Genomic DNA, 22886 nt, shown 5'->3' on the forward strand with positions numbered 1-22886 from the left:
ACAGAACGTGAGAAAAAATCGAAAATTTATGTCTAATTACCCAGGAAAATGTGATCATAGTCTACCCCTAGTTATCAGTCATTCAGAAATGTGTTTTTATTTCTGATTTTACGCCTTGTTTAATTTGATGATAGAATGAACAAGGTCCAACATTATTTCAAAGATCAAAGATAAAACACACACACTGCGCAGGAAACCCAAAAATTAGCATTGGAAATTAAAAAAACAAACTTTCGATTTCACGACTGCTGGATCGCATCATTAGCCAAAACCTAGCAAAGCTTTCTTTGACAAGTAAAATTGCCTTAAAATACTGCTGTCAAAAATGCACCCAGCTGGGCTGATAGCAATGTTTTCCCCTCAGAACAATAGGGCTCTAGCACTATTCTGTCGTCTCATTACCATACATTATTTGGGCCGTAATTTAGTGTTTTTTTCCCTTATCCTTATTATTTTGCTTTAATCTGTCCTACACATTATATTAGACAAGATTGCTTCAATCAAACAGGCTTTGTGGCAGAGTCATTTGATCCATTCATAGTGATTGAGGACCTCATGTGTTATTATCATTCTTTTGCACAGGGTGGGCCAGAAGTTCTATGATGGCTGGCTAACTTTTGAATGACTGCACCTATATGAAGATGAATTTTATCGTGAATTTTTTTATGAATCTATATTTTTTCTTGGTCATTGGAACCTACTTTCAAGCGTTTACAAAATTTCAGGGTCCTCCTCCCATTGCTAACTCGGACTAAAACAAACAAATTTCATGTAGGCACTCTTTTCTCTTTTCTTGATTCACCATTTAAAAGAAAATAAGAAAAGAAAACTCTTTGCGCAAAGTTGAGGACTTTTTGAGCTTCCATTTTCAAGATATTTTTAGTCAAAGTTTGAAATTAAATAAATCTTTTTCAAAAATCATAAGTGACGTTTAAAAAGTCAGAGATAAACCAACAGGTAGTTTAAATTACTCATCATTGAGAGTACTTTCTAAGAAAATATCTAACTTTTATTTTTGATTCGATTTTGAAATGACATGAGATACCTCAGAAATTTAAAATTTGATGCGGGAGGCCATCATTCACATATTCATCTTGTTGTTAATGCTACTCCTGCTTGCTCCAAAAGAGGTAATTTCCTCTTTTTTCCCCGTGGTAAACAAACTTGTGGCTCTTGTTTTCATCCTTCTTTTTCATACTTAAAAAATAATGATAACTCAATCAAATTCCAGGAACTGTAACGAATACTGGAACCAGAAAGTTGCATCAGTCCGTATCATGGCAGCTCATGAGCAGCTTATCGTTCTCGCATCTGACAAACTCCAAAGAGCTGACTTGTTTTCCGCAGGATATGAAGTCAATCTCACTCCAGGAGCCGGCTCGAGTCTTGATCAAAAATTAGTTAAGCGTGAGTTTATTCCATCACAGGCGCAAAGCGGAATTTTGAGTGATGATTCGCTCTATCTATCTACACCAAATGTTAAGATAGAACCAGAGTTTGAATTCGATGACCAGTCATGGAAATGGGCTTTAAGTTCAAGTGATTCTGATTTAGGTTCCAATTTAAAACAGGATTCGCTGAAAACAAGCATTCCACAGATCTTAACTAGTGGAATGAAAACGGATCTAAAAAATGAAGGCTCGATAATTTATGAGCTGGTCGGTCAATTGCTGACTGATCCAAACGATGGTCAATCACATTCTCTCGATACTTCTGCAATTGAGAGCAAAAATCAAATTAATAGTAAATCTTTAGATTTTGTAGAATATTTTGACGAGCATTACATCGCATGTAATAATCATTCCTCTCTTGTTGACAAGGAAAAATTAAAAGCTCGATCTGTCAGGAAGACTGAGCAGTCAAAAGTGTACTATGATTCTCGTATATGTCTGAAAGATGTCAAAGTGAACCTAGTCGATATTTTTCAGAAAATCAAGAAAATTCAAAAGCGTTTCCCTTTTAGCAAAAGGGTACATTTTCCACAGCGAACCTCCAAACAATGCTCAACAACAACAGAAATCCAAAGAATGATTCAAAAAAATCCTGAGCAGTACCATTGCTCCAAATTTTCAGCAGAATTCGGTCGTAGGAATTCATTGAGAGACCATGTAGCAATCCATGCAACCCAGAACTTACAATGTAAATTCTGTACTCTGAAATTCGAGAAGTCAAATGATTTCAAAATTCATTTGAAAAAAGCACATGCTGATAAGGAGTCTCTCGTTTGTGGTATTTGCTCCACAGAATTCAAAACAAGCGTTGCTTTATATCATCATTTCAAACTCGATCACTCAAATATGCAATCTTTCAAATGCTCTGTTTGTCACAAAATATTTACTAAATACGGCCTTCTAAGACAGCATATTATAGGAGTTCACAACGATGTGAAACCATATGGTTGCAGCCTTTGCTCTGCTAGGTTTACCCAGAATTCTGCTGTCAAAACTCATATTCATTCAGTGCATCTGAAAGATAAACGATTCAAGTGTCATCTTTGCTCTAAAACATTTTCTCAAGGTGGTGGACTAAATTTCCATGTAAAATCAGTACATCTGCAAGAGAGGCCACACAAATGCTCCGTTTGTTCGAAGGCATTCAAAAAAAGCCAAGCTCTTAAATGGCACTTGAGTTCAGTACACAATAAAGAAAAGCCGTTCAGCTGTAACATCTGCTCTAATAAATTTGCCCGTCGTGAAAATCTGGTAGAACATTTGAATAGTGTCCACAAAAATGATAGACCTTACAGCTGTCAAAATTGTCACCTGTCATTTAAAGTGAAAAATTCTTTAAGAAAGCATATGGCTACGCATGTGAAAGAGAGACTTTTTGAGTGTAACCATTGTTCTTTAAGATTTCCTACAAAGAGAAACTTGAAGTATCACCTTGTGGTTCACAGCAAGGAGAGACCATTTAATTGTCGTGCTTGCAGTTTAACTTTTAAGTGTAGCCGCGGTTTAAAATCTCACTTTAATAACTGCCACCTAGTGAGTGATCATAACATTTTAGTTTTTGAGTGTGATCATTGTCGGAAAAAGTTCAAAAATAAAGTTCTCTTAAAAAGACATGTAGAAAGCCACACTACAAAATTGCTAAACTGCCGAGACTGTCTGAAGAAATTTAAAAGCACCCGTAACTTAAGAGTCCATGAGAGGATCCATAAGAATGAAAAGCCGTACAAGTGTAATATTTGCTCTAAGACATTCGTTCAAAGCGGTAGTCTAGTGTTGCATCTGAGGATTCATAGCAATGATAAACCGTATAAATGTAACGATTGCCCCAAGGCCTGTTTTCAGAAACGCGGGCTTGAATTTCACATAATCTCAGCCCATGATTTTGAAAACAAATTCCATTGCAAGCTATGCACTGCTAAATTCAAGAACAAATTTCACCTCAACCTCCATTCAAAGACGGATCATGAGAATAAGCGGTCGAAATGTGAGCTTTGAACGGAAGAGTTCAAGTTATTAACAACTCTTGAGAAACATGCAAAGTTTTGCATGCGAATGCTTTCTTGAGGCTATAAGTATTTTATGCAAATAGAATGATTGGATGAGTTAGCTCAGACTTTTGATGGTAGAAATTGTCGCTTCCGATCTGCCCAAGTAAGATTTTACAGTTAGAAATTTAAAAATTAGGTCAGGGTCTGACATCGTTGGAAGAATGTAATAGTGTATTTTTTTTCCAAAAATACACTAGAAGGATCATGAAAAATCGGTCATCAGTAGTATTAAGCTCATTTTAAGGATTAGTTTTAATTATTGTAGATGACTTGCTTTTGTGTGTGTAGGATTTTCTCACAAAAACTCTCTTTGAGGTCCGGTTTCTCCCAGAAAAAGAAGAAGAAAAAATAAAAACTTTTGATCTTATTTTAATTTTTTTGATGGAGCACAATTCTCCATAAAGTACTTTACCCTCTTTCCGTTTTACTATGACAAAGCAAGGCTGCTCCAAGATCGTACCAATGTTAACTTAATCATCAAAAGAATGCATTGCATTACTTGCATAAAAGAGCGCTGAGTGAACAAGTTTTAAAGATCGTTTTCCTGATTTTTACTCAACAAAAATAATTCGAAGGAATGTACTGATACAAGTTATCAGTGACAGTAAGCCTACGCCAATAAAATGTTAAGAGTTAGCTGTAATACTAATGTTTTTCTTTCAAATTCTCTGGTAGAAAGGTTTTTGTTTCGGTAACTTACTTGCAATTTTCAGTGAAAAACTGACTTTTTTTCATCCAAAGGCGTATTTTGAATATCGACTGTTGAAGTTGGAAAATGAGTCTCTCCAATTAAGATTTTGCAAATCTCTGCTCATGTTTTATTTCTTTAGAAGTTAACCAGCGATAAGTTTTTCTTGAAATTTCCTGTGAAGTATCTTCACTTATTAAAATATACTCACAGAAAATTTCATGAGGATCTTTTTGTTAGTTTCCTTTGACAAAATAAAATTTAATCAAAGAGTTTGAAACATTGCCGTGGAGCTACAAAGTTCTCCTCTTTAGTAACTCGAGAAATTCCCATTTTAATTGAAATCCCCCTACTGAAGAAAAAGGAAGCAGCTTCTTTACTGTACAAAAATTTAGATTTAGATCTGAGGTCATATGCTGCTAACATCTCTTTGCTGACGTTAGGATCATTCAATTTTTTCAGATTGAAAATCAGTTTTAAACTTGAGGAGTGAAGCAACCCTTTAAATTAAAAGATGTATATTCATAATTTTCAAGGTCATTTTAATCTTTGAGTTCGTTCCTGATTGTCCATCCGTAAAAATTTGAGTGTAGTCCAGACATGATAGGAAATCTAAAAGTCTGATTTTGAATCTCCATCTTTATCTTTAAATTTCAGACCACTAAGGTATTTTTCACCTCATTTCCGAATTTTCTCTGCCGAAGAGTACACTCTCGCCGCAAAAGGTATTACATATAGAATCCTTTTTTGTACAATATGCAGTGCAACTAGTTTCTCCTATCATAAACCTTACTACCTCATCATGCAAGGTAATAAGCTAGTGTCGTGACAAAATCTGAATTGAAAGAACGCTCTGACTGTCCCCCCTCAAAATTTAATGTTCAAGACGAAGATCCACACATCAAGGAATAAATTAAAATTAAAGACATTGGAGATAATTTTTAATTTTTTCACTTAATTTTGTAAGTAGAATGTTAGAGAATATCACAAATTGTTTGAGTTCAAAGCTTGCACAGTTCACTCATTCTGTACTTATTACAATTGCAATTATTTTGAATTACCTACCTTGAAATCAAATTTTGCATATCACCTGACATACCGCAGAATACTCAATTTTGAAGATTTTTAAGAGAAAGCACCTTTAAATGTTAATATTTTCAATGCACTGAAACGAAAGCAAAAAAGTACTGATGTCCTAGATTTGACGCTGCATTGAAAAAAAAAAAAAAAAAATTCCAAACGGTACCTATAGAACCATCCCTAAATTAATAAAAATTAATAATCTTGAAAATTAATTCTTCAAGCTCTGGAGTGTAGATCCTTGGAATTGTGTAGATTTTAATACTTACGAAAACATAAAATCAACCTGTTTAATTGTAAACCCGACTTGTAAACCCGATAGCAGAGACAACGCATATTTCATCCATAGATATACATTAGGTGAAAAAAGAAGTCAGGCATTGTTCGTGAAAATCCTCTGTACCCACGCATTTTTACGGAAAAAAATATCGGAGCTTACAACAAATTTTCATTTATAATTTCTAAGTAATCTTTATTCTGTATATGTACCTGAGAATTGTATACAAATTCATGAAAAATTACCTTTTTAATACCTAATGCACAAATATGCGTGAGGTTTTTAAATGATATTACTGAGAAAAATCCAGGTAATGTGCAATTAAAAATGTTAAAAAGTTATCTAAAATTTGATTATTTTTCCCACTGGAAAATATATGGATTACATTTTGCATTAAGGAACCACTATTTCTGGCCCATTTTAGAAACAACATACATGCCATTGGTTTCCCTATGCAGATAGGTATGTGCTTTTATGGGAGAGCCAGTGATAGTGGTTCCTTATTGCAAAATGTAGTTCATAAGAGTATGAGAAAAGTTTTTTCTCTGATGTTATTCCCTTTTTTTCACTGCCTGTCTAGGTAGTTTCCCCGCAAATTGATTTTTCGGAATATTTGCACCTCTGGATTTTGCTGGTAGCTAGGGCAAGTCAGATCCTTTTGTCCTTGACTAAAAATTCCAAGGTTAGTGAGGTGAAGTCAGGCGGACTGACCGCTCGATGGATCAACCATCTACATGAGCAGCAGTGTTATTCGCACATCAACATCCTGGGGCTGAAGTTACATTGTGGTTCTTTAATAAATTAATCAGCTAAATTTGTCTTGGAACCTAGAGTTTGGTGGATTTACCACCTGGAACAACATTTTAAAAAATGAACTTTTTGAAAGTGAAACCGGGTATAACCAATTAAAAAAAAAAAAAAAAAAAAAAAAAAAAAAAAAAGTTTTTGCAGTTTTCCCACTGTGCAAATTCAGAGATGCTTTTTTTTTAGGAGCTCAGGGAGCCCTATTTAAAGTCTGTGGCCTTATTCAGTGATATGTGTAATTGTCAAAACCATACATTGAATTTTCCCAGTATCATGTTTTCAACTGAGAGATGAATTTCAGAAGTAGTCTGGAGTTTTCTTTTTTTTCTATTTCCTCTCAAAAAAATTGTATTTTCTTATAGTACGAAGTAGGAGACCCAAAGTACAAGGAGGTTTTATGACCAAAGTTAAGTTGGCATCTTTGTGAGAGTTTTTTCAGCGTTTTTGATGGTAAGTTGGCAACCTTACAATTTGTCCCTGAGTCAGAGACAACTCTGAGTGTAGGTTAGGTGGTAAGGTTAGGCTTTTGTTTACAGTATGGTACACACATACACACTGTGCTTGCATATGAAAGAAAGAAACTCTTTCTTTCAACAATTATAGTTATAGTATCGAACACCACATCATCTACTCAGTGTGGTTCATTTCTCTTGAAGTTTGGCACTTTCCAAACGAAGGTATTTAATTTCTTATCTATAACATTCATGAAAAAAACCTAGCATTTAAACAGAAGAAAGTTCTCATTTCTCCTGATTGACTTCAGGTCATCAAACTTTTTACATGCCAATTTTGAGAAAAGCTGGGCCGTAGAATGAATTTTTCAGCATCTTGACTTGAATTTACTCACATAGATATGGCACTTGTGCTGAGTCAGGTTCGTGGAACTTCTCCTTTGAAGCAGTTGGTAAGACCAACACAAATTTTACTGGCAACCATTGGAGGAATTTTGTTCTTAGAGCCCAAAGACCCAAAAACGGAGCGCTAGTGACTCAGAATGGCTTATAATCGGTCAAAGGTATCAGGGCAGAAACAGGACAACTTTAAATTTAAGAAGCAAGAATGCGTTCAAGATTTCAACTCATTTCAGGCCTAAAATTTTGATAGCTTAACTTTTTTGATTTCACCGAGTGTTGCAAAAATCTTATTTTTGGTTGTTGATCCCTATTTTTTTTCAGGGGATGCAATACAGTAGAACTTACATAGATGTCGGAAGCCAGGAGAAATCTGTTGTTGAACAATGTTGCTTATAAGAGCAGAGGAACTGTACTTGGAGGCTAAAATTTCCACTTGCAATAAGGAAGAGGTCAACTCCGTTTGTTTCCTCAAATAAATCAGGTAATCAGGCTAAGGGGAGTCAGAGAGTCTCTTCGTAGAAAATTTTATTCTTCATAGATCTAATGATTTTTTTTTTTTTTTAAAGGACAAGTGATGAGACAATTCGATGCATTTAAAGCAAAAGGAACTATCTTAATTGTGACATGGGCTCCGTCACAGGTGTATTCTTATTGGTATTAGGACCCACCTCACAATGTAGATGGTTTTTTTTTATTCAAATGTATCCAATTACTGTATCTCCCATCAGCCAAACCACTGAACCACCAAGCAGGGCGAGGAACCACAGATTGCAATATACATAACGACGTTGTAAGTCGGCAATCACATAACTTGCAGACTTCCTGTCATACTTTATTTTTTAAACAAAAAACTACTCAAAGACAATTCTTTAAAATGCCGTGATTTATCTTCTCCGTGCGAAGAAAATTTCTGCATAAATTTCAAAGAATGATGTCAATTTGTTCTCCTCTAAAAAAATAACATAGAGGCGGAGATTTTCAGGCACCGCAAACGAGATATGTGAGTGCGGGCTTACGCTTTCGATGATCTCATCAAAATTATACGTGCAACATGGTGGGCACTTTGGAAAGTCCCATCTTTTTATTTTCAAGCGAGAAGTCAGCAGTGTTCGTTTAGTTGATTCGAACTTCCCTCTCTTCGAGGAACCCAAAGTCTACTGAAATGAAACTGAGCACACAGCACATTTCAGTAAGTTTTATGATGACATAATTTTGTCTTCGTGCCACATATTTTTTTGAAATTTTTTAACTACGATTTATCCTAGAAAAAATTTTAGTTTGCTAGTCCCTCTTAGATGTTCTAGTTCTGATTATTTTTGCTTTGTTGAACATGTTCTGCATGTGATGAGAAAATTTGTCTTGTGATATTTGAATTGTAACCCCGTCTAGTTATCCATCCTTTAATCAAATTCGAATTTGAATTTTTAAATTGACGCATGCGGCTGTTCCATTCAACCCCACGGACGGTGCTCCACCGTCATTGACGGGTGTATTCTGTACATGACCGTTGCCTCTGAGTATTAATCTACCAATGAAAAATTCTGATTCAGCTTACATCTCTGATGAAAATACTCCAAAAAACTGCTCAGATATTTTAATATGGAACTAAAATTCAATTTTACTAATTGATTTAATTTGATTTTATCTGATTTTTCACTCAACAAATTGTTCATCAATCATTATTAGGCAAAAAGTAGCGTTGAACTCTGATTTCAACATTTCAACATTTGCCTCACCGGATTGTATTGCTTAGATTATTAGCGCAGGGCCTGTAAATCATTTGGACATATTTATGCTTAAAGGAACTATAATAAACGCAAACCGAATTCACCTAGTTTAATTACTGAACTATGTGAATTTGGTTTGCGTTTATTATAGTTCCTTTTAGCATAGATGCATCCATTTTGTCTCCGCTTGTGTGCCCTCTTTACCTTTTCAAACTTTCTGATCAATAATTTGTGTATTATTTCAGGTATACAAAAAATTCAACGTAAAGCCGAAGGTCGAGATGGAGCAATCATTTATGGTAGGGAGTTCAGCCGGTTCAGGCCCTGAAAACTCATCCATCGGAAACCAAGAGGCAACAGTTATAGGATTAGTGCAGTCTTTATCCACTCCATTACCAGCAAAAACTCTTCAGTACAGAAATATCGATCCTGTAGGATGCGGCGCAAGTCTGATGAATGATTCTCTTTTGTCAATGGTAAAGTCAACTGTGAAAGTGGAAGAAGAAGTTTCCGAAAATAAAGATGTAATTCTCGAACTTGTGAGTTACCCGTCCTCCAGTTCTGACGTTCCTCTGAAATATGAAGATGATGTATTGGACGAAAGGATACAAGAAGCACCCGTCAGTTCAAACAAACAAAAAGCAAGCCGTGGCAATCCAAGCAATGTAACAACAGAGGATGTGCCAAACATCGCCAATTTTGAAAGTGATCTGAATTTTTTGAATCAAAGTAACATTGTGAACAATATAGAAGTAAAAGTGAAGGAAGAGTGTTCACACGAAGAGGTCATAACCAGTGAGCTGGTCAAATATTCTTCTGCGGACTCAAATGAAGCATTCAAGTCTGAAGATGACAGCTTTGAAGAGGAACCCTATTTTCCACTTGATGACAGCCCTGCGCAGGAGAAAGGCTCAGAAAAAAACTGTTGCAAGGATCAAGTTAGGTCCAAGGCCAGTGTATCAAAATTGAGAAATGTTTCCGTCAAACTTGTTGATATTTTCCCAAACAGCGTTCGGAAGCTTGGCAAAGCCCACTATCAGGATAAATCGTGTGCTTGCATTTTCTGTCGAGGAGAGTACAAGTGGACTGCTGGTTTGCCCTATCTCCCCAAAGATATCGGCAGACTGTCAAGAGTAGCTCCACATGAATCAGCCCTTAAATCGGGGCAAGATTCTACTGACAGCTCGGTTTTATCCAACAAAGTTTTGTTTGAATGCAGTGAGTGTTCAAAAAAGTTTACCCTCAAAAATAGTTTAAGCAAACATTTGAAAGAAAATTGCAAAGTTGTGAAAAGTAAAGAGGGTTATACAGCAAAATATCGTAAAAAGCAGGGAAAAAAAAATTATATTTGCACTGAATGTTCTCGGGATTGCAAAAGCAATGCAGAGTTACTTAATCACATGAGAGTGCATACGAAAGAAAGACCTTTTAGCTGCGAAGTATGCTCGAAATCGTACACTCAAAAATCAGCCGTGAACGCTCATATCAGACGTGTACATTTGAAATTAAAACCAATTAATGCAACTTGTAGTTTGTGTCCCAAGAAATTCAACTCTCAGTGCCAACTTGCAGTGCATGTAAGGGCAGTACATCTTCAAGAAAAACCTTACAGTTGCAAGTTGTGTCCGGCTAAGTTCGCCTACCCCGGCCAGAGCCTCAAAGTGCATATACGGTCAGTTCACAGGAAGGAAAAACCATATGCTTGCAGCCTGTGCTCGGCATCATTTTCACAGAATAGCCATTTAGGAGTTCATATGAGGGCTATACATTTAAACCAAAAATTCAGCTGTGAGCTATGCCCGGCCAAATTGGCGCAAAAATCCGAGCTTAGACGTCATTACAAAGCCGTGCATCTTAAAGAGAAACCATATGAATGCAGTGATTGCGCTAAAACCTTCCCCTTCAAATCAGCACTGGAAAGTCACAAAGATTCAGTGCACAATCCTAATCGTGAAAGAAATTTTAGTTGTGAGATTTGCTCTGCTGCTTTCATAACAAAAGAAGGCTTACATCTGCATCTACGATCCATCCACAGCGACGAACGACCGTTTACCTGCGACATTTGTCAAGCCACTTTCAAAAGGAAATTCACCATGAAAGCACACATACGTTCTCACGATCCTGAGAAACGCTTCAGTTGTGACGTGTGCTTTGTGAAATTAAAATCCAAACGGTCCCTTGAGTATCATCTGCAATCGCATCGTGGCGAAAGACAATGTTTTACTTGTCACATTTGCTCGCTTGAATTTTCCTCCAAGTCATACGTCAAACTTCATCTCAAAGCAGTGCATGAGAACAAAAGAATGTTCAGCTGCAAACTTTGCCCAGCAAAATTCAAGCAAAATCAGCACTTGAACATACATTTGCAGGGAGTGCACCTAAAAGGAAAGACATTTAATTGTGCGCACTGTCAAGCCAAATTTCGTATCAGACAAAGTTTGAACTTACATATAAAGGCTAAGCATCTTGCACCATCTTACATTTGCGACTATTGCTCTGCAAAATTTGCGCTGAAAGGCGGTTTAAAGCTTCATATACGAGTAGTACATTTAAAAGAAAAACTGTTTAGTTGCCACCTGTGCCCCGCAAAATTTGGTCAGGGGTCAAATTTAAGAAGCCATGTGAGAAGAATCCACTTGGAAGACAAACCCTTTAGCTGTAACGTCTGCACCATTAAATATCAATACAAACAGGACCTTAAAAAACATATGCTCTCCCATTCGGAAAGAACGGAGGATAGTGTCGGAGGTGAGCTCCACTCTTAAGTTAGCGTTTTTGTTGCAAAATGAAGACCCTTTTTCTGTTGACTCTGCTTATGCAAAAATAGCAAATGCCTGTATTTCCTAAAGAGTTTTTCGGTTTTGTGACTCTTGGAGGTTGGACTCACGAATGCGGTGTAAATTTTGTTCTACGGCTTGGTCCTCTCTTGGAGGGGGGGACACTGTGCCTTGTTCCTAAAAATCATGCGAAAACAGCCTGTGTCCAATCAGACACTACTAAAGTTCCTTTTGATATCCTTGAATTGTCAAGGATCTTTTAAATACTTAATTTTAGCATCTATTTATTAATCTATTATAAGTAAATGTTATCGTACAAAAACGCTTGTAAATATGTTTGTATAACAGGAGTTCACTTTTGGAACAAATTCATTGCCAAAAGTATTTTGCAAGTCGCTGTTATTAAATTGATACTTTTTTGTGAATTGTGAACAAATTTTGTGCTTCAAAATCTGCTTCTGGAACTCCTCAGAGCCAGTCGTGTGTAAGCAACAAGTTTCCAGCTTTTTCATGAAACTCTCTTCGCAATTTTTTAAAGATGTTTCATCTTTTTAACTGGCACAAAATATTATTCTTGAGTTTTAATTTTTGTTTCAATACTTTTTGAGAGAATTGAACAGTTTTGTAACTCAGAGACTTCAGTGACTCATGGGAAAAAGAAATAACGACTATTTTCTTATTTTTAAAATAACTTCATTACTTTCAGAAGAAGAAAATATGGTACCTTAAACCTTAATAATCCAATTTAAATCGAATTTGCAGAATACACAATTCTAAATTTTTGGGAAAAAAATTTATTTCAAGCTTTGCTCAACTAGTAATGCGTAAAAGTCTAAACTTGCTCGATTTTACAAAGCTGTGTATCTCAGAAAGAGAGCAGAAAAGTTAGACAAAGAGAAAGTTTAGTTTTTTATCTAAAGTTTTTCATTATTTTTTAAATTATTTTTTCGTTATTGTTGGGTCAAAAGATTTTCATCTTAACGGTTTTTTCTTTATTTTATTTGTTTTTAATTGGGCAATATTATTGGATGTTAGTGTAATGTTGTGATCTTCCCTCAACGTTTTTATTTTATGTTGTCTCATGTTAATTTTGCCATTGTGAGATGTCAAAATGTTTGTGCCTATGTATAGAGCACGCTTTAACTTTGATGGATGCCAAGTTGTGTGTCTTGTAAATCATTTTTTTGTAAGAAAAGGATACTTTAAAAAAAAAAAAAAAAAAACATTAAATCATCGACATAAAATTCCTTGCTTTTATTTTAAATTTTTCGGTAGAGGATTTAATTGTTATGATTCAATCAGTTTTCTCTCTGTGTAGATCCTCTATTTTTATTCTCATTTCATTCAATATTTGTATACGTATTTTGTATTTTTATTTTTACTATCAAAGCAATACCTACAAGATTTTTGTTATTGGATTTTTTATATTGATTATTTATTTTTTGAACGATTTTCCGGTGAACATTCCCTCTTTCACAATAAATATTTTTGTAACTAAGACACCTATTTGTAATTTTTTTAAACTGAAGGGCTTCAAGATTTTTTGGACTTAATGGAGGTGCTTCTTGTAATGTAATATTGTTTTCTCCACCGCTTTTATTACTCTGAGTCTCAAAATTTCACTCTTTTATTTTTAGTTTTTCTGTGCTCCCACGAGTTGTCATGGAATCTATCTTATTCTCGGTCAGAGTTTATTCCTTTACTTTATTAAAATTATTCCCAATTCACCCTGTAATTTTTTTTTTTTTTTTGTATTTTACTCTTAGGTATTATCAAATGGATAACAACTAAAAAAATATTTGTTTCTCCGATTATTATGTATTTTCTGTTAAGTATTGAGTGTTTTAAAGAATTTGGATGTTTGGTATTAAAAATTCATTGCATCAAGTCAAAATTGCCCATTAGGTACGTTTGATTCGCTCAAAGGAAAACTAACGAAAATATACCCTCGAAATTTGTTGTGAATATTTTTTAATAAGTGATGAAAATCTCATGAAAAAGTTTCAGGTTTCTATCCAAAATAAAACGCAAGTAAATATGCAACACATGCGAGACAAGGCAATAGAGCATCTTTTTCTTTGTATTAATTGAACATCTTTGAATTACACCTGGCCAAGATTTATCAAAAACAAGTGAAATCGAAGACATATCACCTCAACCCTCTTTTTGCAGATTTGATGATTACTTCATCCACTGCCACTTTTCTCTCCTATACTTAGTTAAAGAATTATCATCGCTGACCTTAGAGGTACAAAGTTGCAAATCTTACAGCAAATCGTCAATTATCAGAAATCGATGGCTGGAGTTAAAAAATGCGTATCTATGATTGCAACGTTGCAGTTTTCTGCTCGTATTATATTTTTTTTATAGGAAACGGAACAAAAGTTTTTCTTGGAATTTTCTTCGTTCATTCAAATACCTATATTAAAAGGAAATTTCAAGGAGATGTTTCGGCTAGTTTCTTATTAAAAAATAAGGGAAAGTCGAATAATTTTAAACACTGCAATGGAGACACAAAGACAAACCTTTCAACTATAGACTGGGAAATACTAGCAAGTCACAGATAATGAGGTCTTGCATTCAGTAGTGAAATAAAAAAATGTATGATTTTACAAAGCAGCCATTGTAAGCTCCACATAGGTGACTGAAATGCAATCCCACGCTCTAGACTTCCTGTGTACCTGTTTAATGCTTCAAAAAGCTCATTGACGTAACTTCTTGAAGACTTTAATGACTTTTCTTCTCTGTTGGCAATATATTCTCTACTTTCAAGCCATGAAGTCCACTTGTTTCTCTTTGAGAAAATAAAATAGGAGCGGACATTTTGAAGCACTACAATGAAAGTACCTAAGTGGTTTTGCTCTTCGGCACTCGATATCTCATTCAAAAATACTTCGGATGTAAAAAACGCATTGCAAATTGAACCGGCTCACAATCTCCTCTTGAGTTTGATAAGTCACAAATACACACCATTTCATCATAAGGAACTACTTTTTCTAGCTTAACCATAAAGCACCTATCTACCTGGGAAAAGTAAACAAATGGCTTGCTCGAACGTTGTTTCCTTTAAACTACTTACTCCAAACCCTTTTTTTTCCAAAATGCGGCGCGCTGAACGCTGATACTTCACTCGGCCAGCCAGGACTTCAAATTAACGCGCTAATATGCCACTCAGCCTACAGTCAGTTCACCAACCTATACGTTATCATTTCACTACTCCTCGGTTGAATTTTCAATTCTACTAGATTTTTCCGTATCCGGATCACCTAATCCTGAGGTGTAATTACTATTATCTTTAGTTTCTTACCTTATATTTTTTATTCTACATCCTCATCAAATACCAAAATTATTCGAAAGCACGCTTTTTATACGTCATGTTACGTAAAGGTTTCGAATAATTTGATTTTGATGGGTCTGGTTGGTCTGGTACCATTGCAGAAGGGGCAAAGAAGGGGTGGCTGTTGTATGTTTACATGCAACAGGTTATGTTTTATGTTTTTGTTACTCATTACTTTTACTTTTTCCAGAATATTTTGATTCTCAGTAAAATGTATTAGAGCTTCAACAAATAGTTTTTACTTTTAAATTTTATCCAATACCGATTATTATTTTCAACTTAGGGCTTCATTTTCCAGCTAGTAACTTGGTGATAAATCACTTGTCACACAAGTAGTGCTGCTTGGTGAGTAAAATTCATATTCTCTCCATGTCAAAAGTGTTCAATTTTTTTTTTCGTTAATCCACGAATCCAACGACATTAACTAATCTGAATTCTTGTTTTCTTCACAAGACTACACTTGATGATCATTGGGAATAGGGAATTAAGCGTGGGGTAGGAGGCTTCTCTGATCATGCAGACCAAATTCTTTTTTATCTCTATTGTCGTGGAATCGGCCAGAATTTATGCCTCTTTTTTTTTTAAGTTTACGCCCATCTAGAATGCCATAGAGGATTGTCTGCTATAAATTTTCCGTGCAATGTAAATGGAAAGAACAATATGGCAGACCCTCTGTTGTAGTCGAAAAGCTCGTAAACTCAGTTGGCGTAGATCCAGGTCAAGAGTGTGAAATCTCAGATTTCCATAAACTGTGGTAGAGTAAAATGCGCCAAACAAGAACATTCTCAAGGTGTGATTGATCATGTTCTCAAGGAAATTTTCAGGAGAGATGACTTCTCATGGAGCTTAGAGCGTTGCCTGTGAGAATGGAGAGGCCGTAACTACTCAGTTTCGTGATGTCACACTAGTAGAGTAATCGCCATGTTAACCAATCAGAGCCGCCGTGGATCGGCCGAAGTTGCATGAGGGGTGCACTTGAATCTTAGTGGGGTAACGATTTTCGGTATTTAGTCGTGTTTAGCTTTCATTTCCTCAATTATCAAAACATGTAATTTATGAACTAGGTAGTTTTCTGATGTGAAATTTGATCTTCCTTCAAAAAGGCTCTTATGAATTTTTGCATCAGAGCAACCCCTGAAAAGATATTAGCACCAAAGGAACATATGTTTTGCGTTCTCTCACAAGAACACATGTTAAATCGCGGCAGAGTTTAATCTACTAGCATGATGTCACAGAATCGTAGTTACGGTCTCTCCATTCTCGTAGGCAACGCTAAGAGCTATGTGGAAACCAAAAGTTTTTTGGCACATCAAATCAAATTGTATTTCTATGTATTTTTCTGTAACCAGTCACGCATTGGAGGTGCAGAACCTTAGCTGACCTAGTGAGGTATTGCAATAGCTGCACTATTTATGTGTTGTTCATGTTTCAAGAGTTTTAAGTTACTCAAACTGCGTGTCACTCAAGTATTAACTTCTTCAAACCTCCCCTCCTTCAAACAGGAGTGGAAATGGGCTTTTTTTCTATCATTGCTATTTAAACAATGCAAAATGTGAACATTTTTTTGGCACCTGTTTCTCAAGAAAGCGGGTCGATTGTTGAATCGTTATCAAATGAGTTTGATTGATAAATCATTATCTTCACAACGGTAGATATCGATCAAGGTCATTCAATAACGATTCAACAATTGACCCGCAAGCTGGAAACCTGAAATTTGGTGGGCTTTATTACATCTTGGTGCATAACTGGTAGCAGAATTTCCACATTTGGTCGAGAGGTTTTTTTCAAGTTTTCAATTATTTTGGAAAAGCCGGTTTTTATACGTACAATTATATAATCATTTTTTGTGCTTCAAACGAGAATAGAAAAAAATTGGGTCGACTCACATGCATAATTCTGCTACCGGTTGTGGTAATAGCCAATAATTCTTCGATCATTTGAAAAAAAAGGCAATTCTAGCTATGTTGGTCGCTGAGAAACATGTACTGAAAGTTTGCAAAGTATATCTGCCGGAAAATTGCACTGAGCCTCTTGACAAGGTATGAATTAAAGCACAATGAGACGTGTCTTCTCCTCAAAATTCCACAAGGAAAACGAATCGCACAAAAGAAGCCTGAAAATAACTTCCTGAACCAGATGCTGGTGTTTTCTATTAATACTGTTCAAATGGCAACAATACAAATGATGTCATTTGTATACTCGAACTTACATTTGATCTTTCTTGAAAAGACTTGTTAAAATCTCTTTCAGGAGTTGATTTCAAAACTCCCGGTGGTGTTAATCATTTTCTTAGTAAGATTTTGAAGAGAAAACAGGGGACATTTTCGTCTACTTCAGACCTTGTCTAGTGTCCCATTAGAGCAATGGAGGGTGGAAATAGACAGTCTCTCTCGAATTTATTCGCTAAAGCATTAACTCACAAGCTCCTTCAATTTTCTGTTCTGACTTCTTTCCGCTCTCCTCTCTTGTGCTTTCGAGTCTCTTCTTCTACAATTTGAGCTTTTGAACTTCCAGGATATGTGGTGAGAAACTACCATAATTAATTCTTGATCAGTTTTGAGGTGAAAAAATAGCAGATTCTATCCTGACATACCATCTTTTAGAAATTCATAGTAAACCAACTATTTGTGCAACATATATAATGTAGCATACCAACATTTTCAGCATTTCAACTTCTATAAGAATCAATCAAAATCTTTTTTTGTTTGGACGTCCTTCTCACTGTAAATGACGATGCATTAAGCATTCAATAAGTGAGCTTGAACCTTACAAAACATTGCTCCTTTTATGATGCTGATTGTTGTGCTCATGGAGGTACTATGTGAATAACTTGATGTAAAATTCACTATTGTTTTGATTGATTCCAGAAGGAATGTCTATGTAGTGGAGAAAAGATGAGTATGGCGACTGTTTTAAATCCCACTGAACTCGGACTGGCTCGAATTAAGAGTGAGCCCCCCGACTCGGAATTCTGTGATGCTTCATCGCTGAGCCCCGTCCTTGGAGTAAAGGAAGAATTGGTACCTGAGAGCCAAGAGTGCATCAGTCAACTTGTGAGTCCTCCACCTTCCCTCACTTCATGTGTCAAAATGGAGCACAGTTGGTGGCATTGTGACAACGAAAGCACTGCAATCCCAAGTAACTCTTCAGATAGCCAATCCTCAAGGCAGACTCAACAATGTCTAATGTCTCCCGCCAGGTTTCAAAATACACCCCTTAATAATTTTGAACAATCAACAGATAATTGTAATTTAAGTGTCACGCATTTAGGAGATGCTCCCGAAGAGTCTGCGGATACTCCATCGAAATCTTCCCAGTTACCTCAACCTTTGAGTGCCTTCAAATTTAAAGAGGTTTCTGTAAAGCTTTTCAATATCTTCCCTCATAGAGTTCCACGGGTTGGCAAAGTTCAATCTATGCTCAGGCCGAAAAACACAATTTCTAAACAATCAAAAGTTGATCAACGCTCAAGTGCGTTAAAATTAAAAAATGTCTCTGTAAAAATAGTGGATATTTTTCCATTGGAAGTTCGAGAGTTGGGTAAAGCTCATTCTAATAGCAAAACGTGTGCCTGCATATTCTGTCGAAGAGATTACAAATGTTCTTCTGCGTTTAGGAATCTAACGTTTACTGATAATTCTAGGTCAAATGTGAGTGACTTATCGACAAAAATGGAAAAAACATCGCGCAAATTGGTCAATGCCAGAGCACTAAAAGATCGAGCCTCAGTTGAACTTAACGAGCATTGTCAGAAGTTTGCGGAGGAAGCCACCCGACATAATAATCTGAAGAAGCATTATACGAAAATATCACACAATTTTTCTCCGCTTTCAGTTAAAGTAAAAAAGACAGGTACACTGAGTCACCAAAATAGTGAATCTTTGAATGGGACTAAAAAAACTGAAGGATCTGACAAACGAAAATTTGCATGTAAACTATGCTCCATGAGTTTCAAAAAATACACTTCATTAGAAAAACATATGGTAGTTCACAGTAAAGAAAAGCGATTTGTTTGCGATTTCTGTCCTAAAAAGTACGTTCAACGATCCACGGTAAATTTTCACATGAGGTTAAAGCATCTGAGGGAAAACGATCCTACGAGAGAGGAAAAGTATAAATGCAATTTTTGTGCAGCCAAATTTGCAACCAGGAGCAAATTTACAGAACATGCTAATTTAATGCATCAAGATAAACGGCCTTTTAGATGTAACGCTTGTCAGTCTACTTTCCTTCAAAAATACCTTCTCGTTAATCATGTCAAGCTATGCCATCTTAAGGAGCGACCATTCAGTTGTGACTTTTGCGCCATAACATACCAGTCTTCTCATAGGTTGATGCACCATTTGGATACAATTCATCACAGGGAAAATCCTTTCAAATGTAATCTTTGCTCAGTCAAATTTGCTAGAAAGCACCAACTCAATGCTCACATTGAAGAAAAGCACCTGACGAAAAAAGTATATTGTTGCAACTTGTGCCCCGCAGAGTATAAGCAAGTAGGCCACTTTAAAGCACATGTGAAAATCAAACATTTAGAAGGAAAAGCCAATGGTCCTAATCTATGTAAATTGAATACTGAGGAAAAGGAAAAGAGAAAGAAGGGAGGAGTTCAAAAGGAGGAAGGTTCCAAGGAAAAAAGAAAAAAGGGAAGAGTTCAAAAGGAGGAAGGTTCAAAGGAAAAGAGAAAAAAGGGGAGAGTTCAAAATGAGGAAGGTTCCAAAGAAAAGAGTAAAAAGGGAAGAGTCCAAAAGGAGGAAGGTTCAAAGGAAAAGAGAAAAAAGGGGAGAGTTCAAAATGAGGAAGGTTCCAAGGAAAAGAGTAAAAAGGGAAGAGTCCAAAAGGAGGAAGTTTCAAAGAAAACGAGTTACAGATGCAAAAGCTGTCCTGGAAAAACATACTCTACTAAATCTAGTCTCCAAAGACATGTTCTAGCGGTACATCTCGGGATGAGATATGGTTGCTACATGTGCCCATCAACATTTCAGGAGAGATACAAAATGCACTTTCATGTAAAGATGGTACATTTGAAAGGAAAATAGTTCTGTTGTGACCTCTTATCTGCAATCTTTGGAAATCCAAGCAATTTTCACTGTCCCATTCATAAGCGACAAGTACATTCAAGAAAATTGGAGTCATCCAGGAAATTTTTTAGCTGTTTGTTCGAACTTTTTCAATATCTAGGTAGGAAGTAATTTGTACACCTGGAAGTCAAACTGTTGACATTTTCAACTTCAAATTATTTTTGGAGTAATTTTTCAAATTCACAAGAGATCAGAGTTCATTTTTTAAAAACATTTGCAGTGCCATCCCCCTGTATTTTCATTTAAATGCTTAATTTGAACAGTACACATGGCATTCAAAGGTTCACATGTTACTGAAAGTCCAACAATTTTCTCATTGAATGTGAGATATTTCAACAATGCTCAACAAAAAAAATTTCCCTGTTTTATTAATTTAAAAAACGAGGGCTCTCTCGAAAGCTGAGAGTTTGATGGTAAAGACTTTTTCGCCGCTTTCGTTTATTTTTATTTGTTTTGGAGAAATTAAAAAGAAATACTAACTTTACTAATGCCCCTCATAATTGTTTACCCATAATTATTGAGTATTTTGTGAGGTTGTTTCGAAACATTACCATGGAAAGCTTTGGTTTATTTATATATCGTATATTATTGGCTGAAGTACAAAACCATGTATCTGGTGTTTCTATCTGCTCCTATTATATTTTTTTGAATAGAAATAAGGCAACTTCAGGTATAGCCTGAAATTTTTTCAGAACACTCTGCTTACAGGAAAAAAAATCAAGGAAGTTTTCGAGAAATTACATTGCCTAGTTTTTTAAAGATGCAGTAAAGTATGTCAGAAAACCTGTAACATTGCAAACGGAGGTACAAGGTTTTGTACTTTGGCCATCGATATATTTATATTTATACTTTATTATTTATGCATTTGCAGTATTGATTTTGTATGTTTTCATTTGTTTCTACAAATGTGTACAGAGTATTAAATTTTAACCTGCTGCACTTTTTTGTACCATTTAAAGAGACCTCGTCACAATCAGTCTAACTGCATTTATCGCTGCCTAATCTTCCCTCTCTCTTTTTTTCTTAACAGAGAGGTGAACCTCTTACTTCCTTTAAATTTTCTGTCAATTTATTCCGAATTATGAAGAATATGCTTATGAAGTTTCAAGTTTCGTTTTTGCTTGGTTTTCTAATAGATAAGTGGATTTGTAGATAGGCCGATTAAATTATTCCGATTAATTTATTCCGATTAAATATGTCTATTTTCTCAGCTCTTTCTCACTCTGAAGTGAATTTTCTTCACACTGAAAGATGTTGAAGTAAGTATTAATTTTTCTCACTTCTAAGCTCTCCCTAAACTATTTTCTTAAAATTAGTGTACAGATGTTGTAAAAATCACCCAAGTACAAACTAGTAGTATTAAATGTCATTTAATACAAAATGAAGTTTAAAGTGACTTCTAAAAGGAAAGAGGATGATAATCTAATATTATATTGCCTAGTCTCAGAGGAATTATTTTTTCTTGGAAGTCGGAAAGTGAACCCATTTTGTATAATTATTGAAAGCCCCGAGTGAGAGTAGGTATCCTTAATTTTAGCAGAGAACAGTTCCTGAATTTTACATTTTATATTTTTACTCACAGCAATTAAGCTCTTATTAAAGAGATAATGATAAGATTAGTAGATTTGCCACTATGCGTATGACGCAGTCAGAAATAATGTCTGATGAGACCATCACGTACGGTAAATATGTAAAATGAAGTACAAATTGTAATGTATCCTCAAATAGAATATATCTACAATTGTTAAAAGTATTTTTATCAATGTATGAACTACCCTGAACATTCTTGACTGTGTCGTGCCTTTATTAGGTGATAGAAACGAATTTTCCAAAAGAAAAATTAGCTTCAACCAAGCTGCAAAATAGTATTATATTTAGCACTTATATTTAGCATTTAAATTTTCAGATGAATTCTTCAGTGAAAGCTGCTTTACCAATGGCATCTAATGGTGAAATTAAAACCAACTTTTTATTTTTTTAATACTCATACTTCTATTCGTAATGTGTGTACATCTCTATGTGTCGTTTTATTTTTAACTGAAGAATCTAATTACACACTTTGAGGAATCTACATTATATGAGGTTTATTCTTTTTCTCTCCCTCTATTTCCTATAGTTCTGTGAATTTTATTGAAAAATTACCGGTCAGTTTAATAGAAGAATAAATCGAAAGAGAGCTTTGTGGACCGACAGTTTTTCAAAACTGATGCTGAGGTCGAAGTTTCTCTTTTTCATCATTGAAAATATATGAATGAGCAACTGACCATATTTGGGCACTCTATGATCTGTGGACTTAATAACTTGCCAACTTACCAGCCAGCAGTTTGCTCAGTTGTAAATTTTTTTTCCCCCAATTGATAAAATCCATTTCTTCATATTCTAAGGTCACACACTGAAGTATCTAAAAACGTTAACCTGCGGGCCAATTATTGAAAGCTTAAAGCAGCCCGATACGACATCGAATTGCAATGTATTGCATGGTTAAAATAGGGCTATGTCTTGTTGTATTGTATCGACATAGTTTCAATAATCGGGCCACTGGACATAGGTATATGATGGCCTAAGTGCAGAACCACACATCTCTGTTTGCGACGTTGCAAACTTTCTGCCATACTTAATTTTTTCTTTGGAAAACCATTCAACATAATTTTCCGATAACTTCTTTAATTGGAGTCGGTTAGTTTTTCTCCAAGAAAACAAGATAGGAGGCAAAATTTTGAAACATCACAAGGGAGATTCTTGATTTTGCATTTCGGCAATTG

At 35.4% G+C, this 22886-nt stretch overlaps 3 protein-coding genes across 5 annotated transcripts in view; 2 read left to right on the plus strand and 1 right to left on the minus strand.

Moving 5' to 3' along the window:
- Positions 1-22886, minus strand: part of LOC109036846 (uncharacterized) — a 109868-nt gene that overhangs the window by 56968 nt on the left and 30014 nt on the right. The gene's annotated exons all lie outside the window — the stretch shown is intronic.
- LOC109036837 (uncharacterized) lies at positions 1268-13206 on the plus strand. 3 transcript variants are annotated; one of them, XM_072304125.1, is made up of 4 exons: positions 1295-1407; positions 6711-6798; positions 7524-7683; positions 9175-13206. In XM_072304125.1, exon 4 carries the CDS (start codon positions 9211-9213, stop codon positions 11692-11694), a length of 2484 nt encoding a protein of 827 aa, XP_072160226.1. In that variant the 5' UTR covers positions 1295-1407; positions 6711-6798; positions 7524-7683; positions 9175-9210; the 3' UTR covers positions 11695-13206. The 3 variants fall into 3 exon arrangements, with proteins under 3 accessions (XP_018906765.2, XP_072160226.1, XP_018906764.2); XM_019051220.2 differs by lacking the exon at positions 6711-6798 and having other exon boundaries at positions 1268-1407; XM_019051219.2 differs by lacking the exons at positions 1295-1407; positions 6711-6798 and adding an exon at positions 6824-7025.
- LOC109036841 (uncharacterized) lies at positions 15485-22197 on the plus strand. The gene is made up of 2 exons (XM_072304129.1): positions 15485-16374; positions 17911-22197. The coding sequence occupies exons 1-2, from the start codon at positions 16267-16269 to the stop codon at positions 20080-20082; spliced, it is 2280 nt and encodes a 759-aa protein (XP_072160230.1). The 5' UTR covers positions 15485-16266; the 3' UTR covers positions 20083-22197.

This window comes from Bemisia tabaci, chromosome 9, assembly GCF_918797505.1.
Source record: "Bemisia tabaci chromosome 9, PGI_BMITA_v3".
NCBI lineage: Eukaryota > Metazoa > Arthropoda > Insecta > Hemiptera > Aleyrodidae > Bemisia > Bemisia tabaci.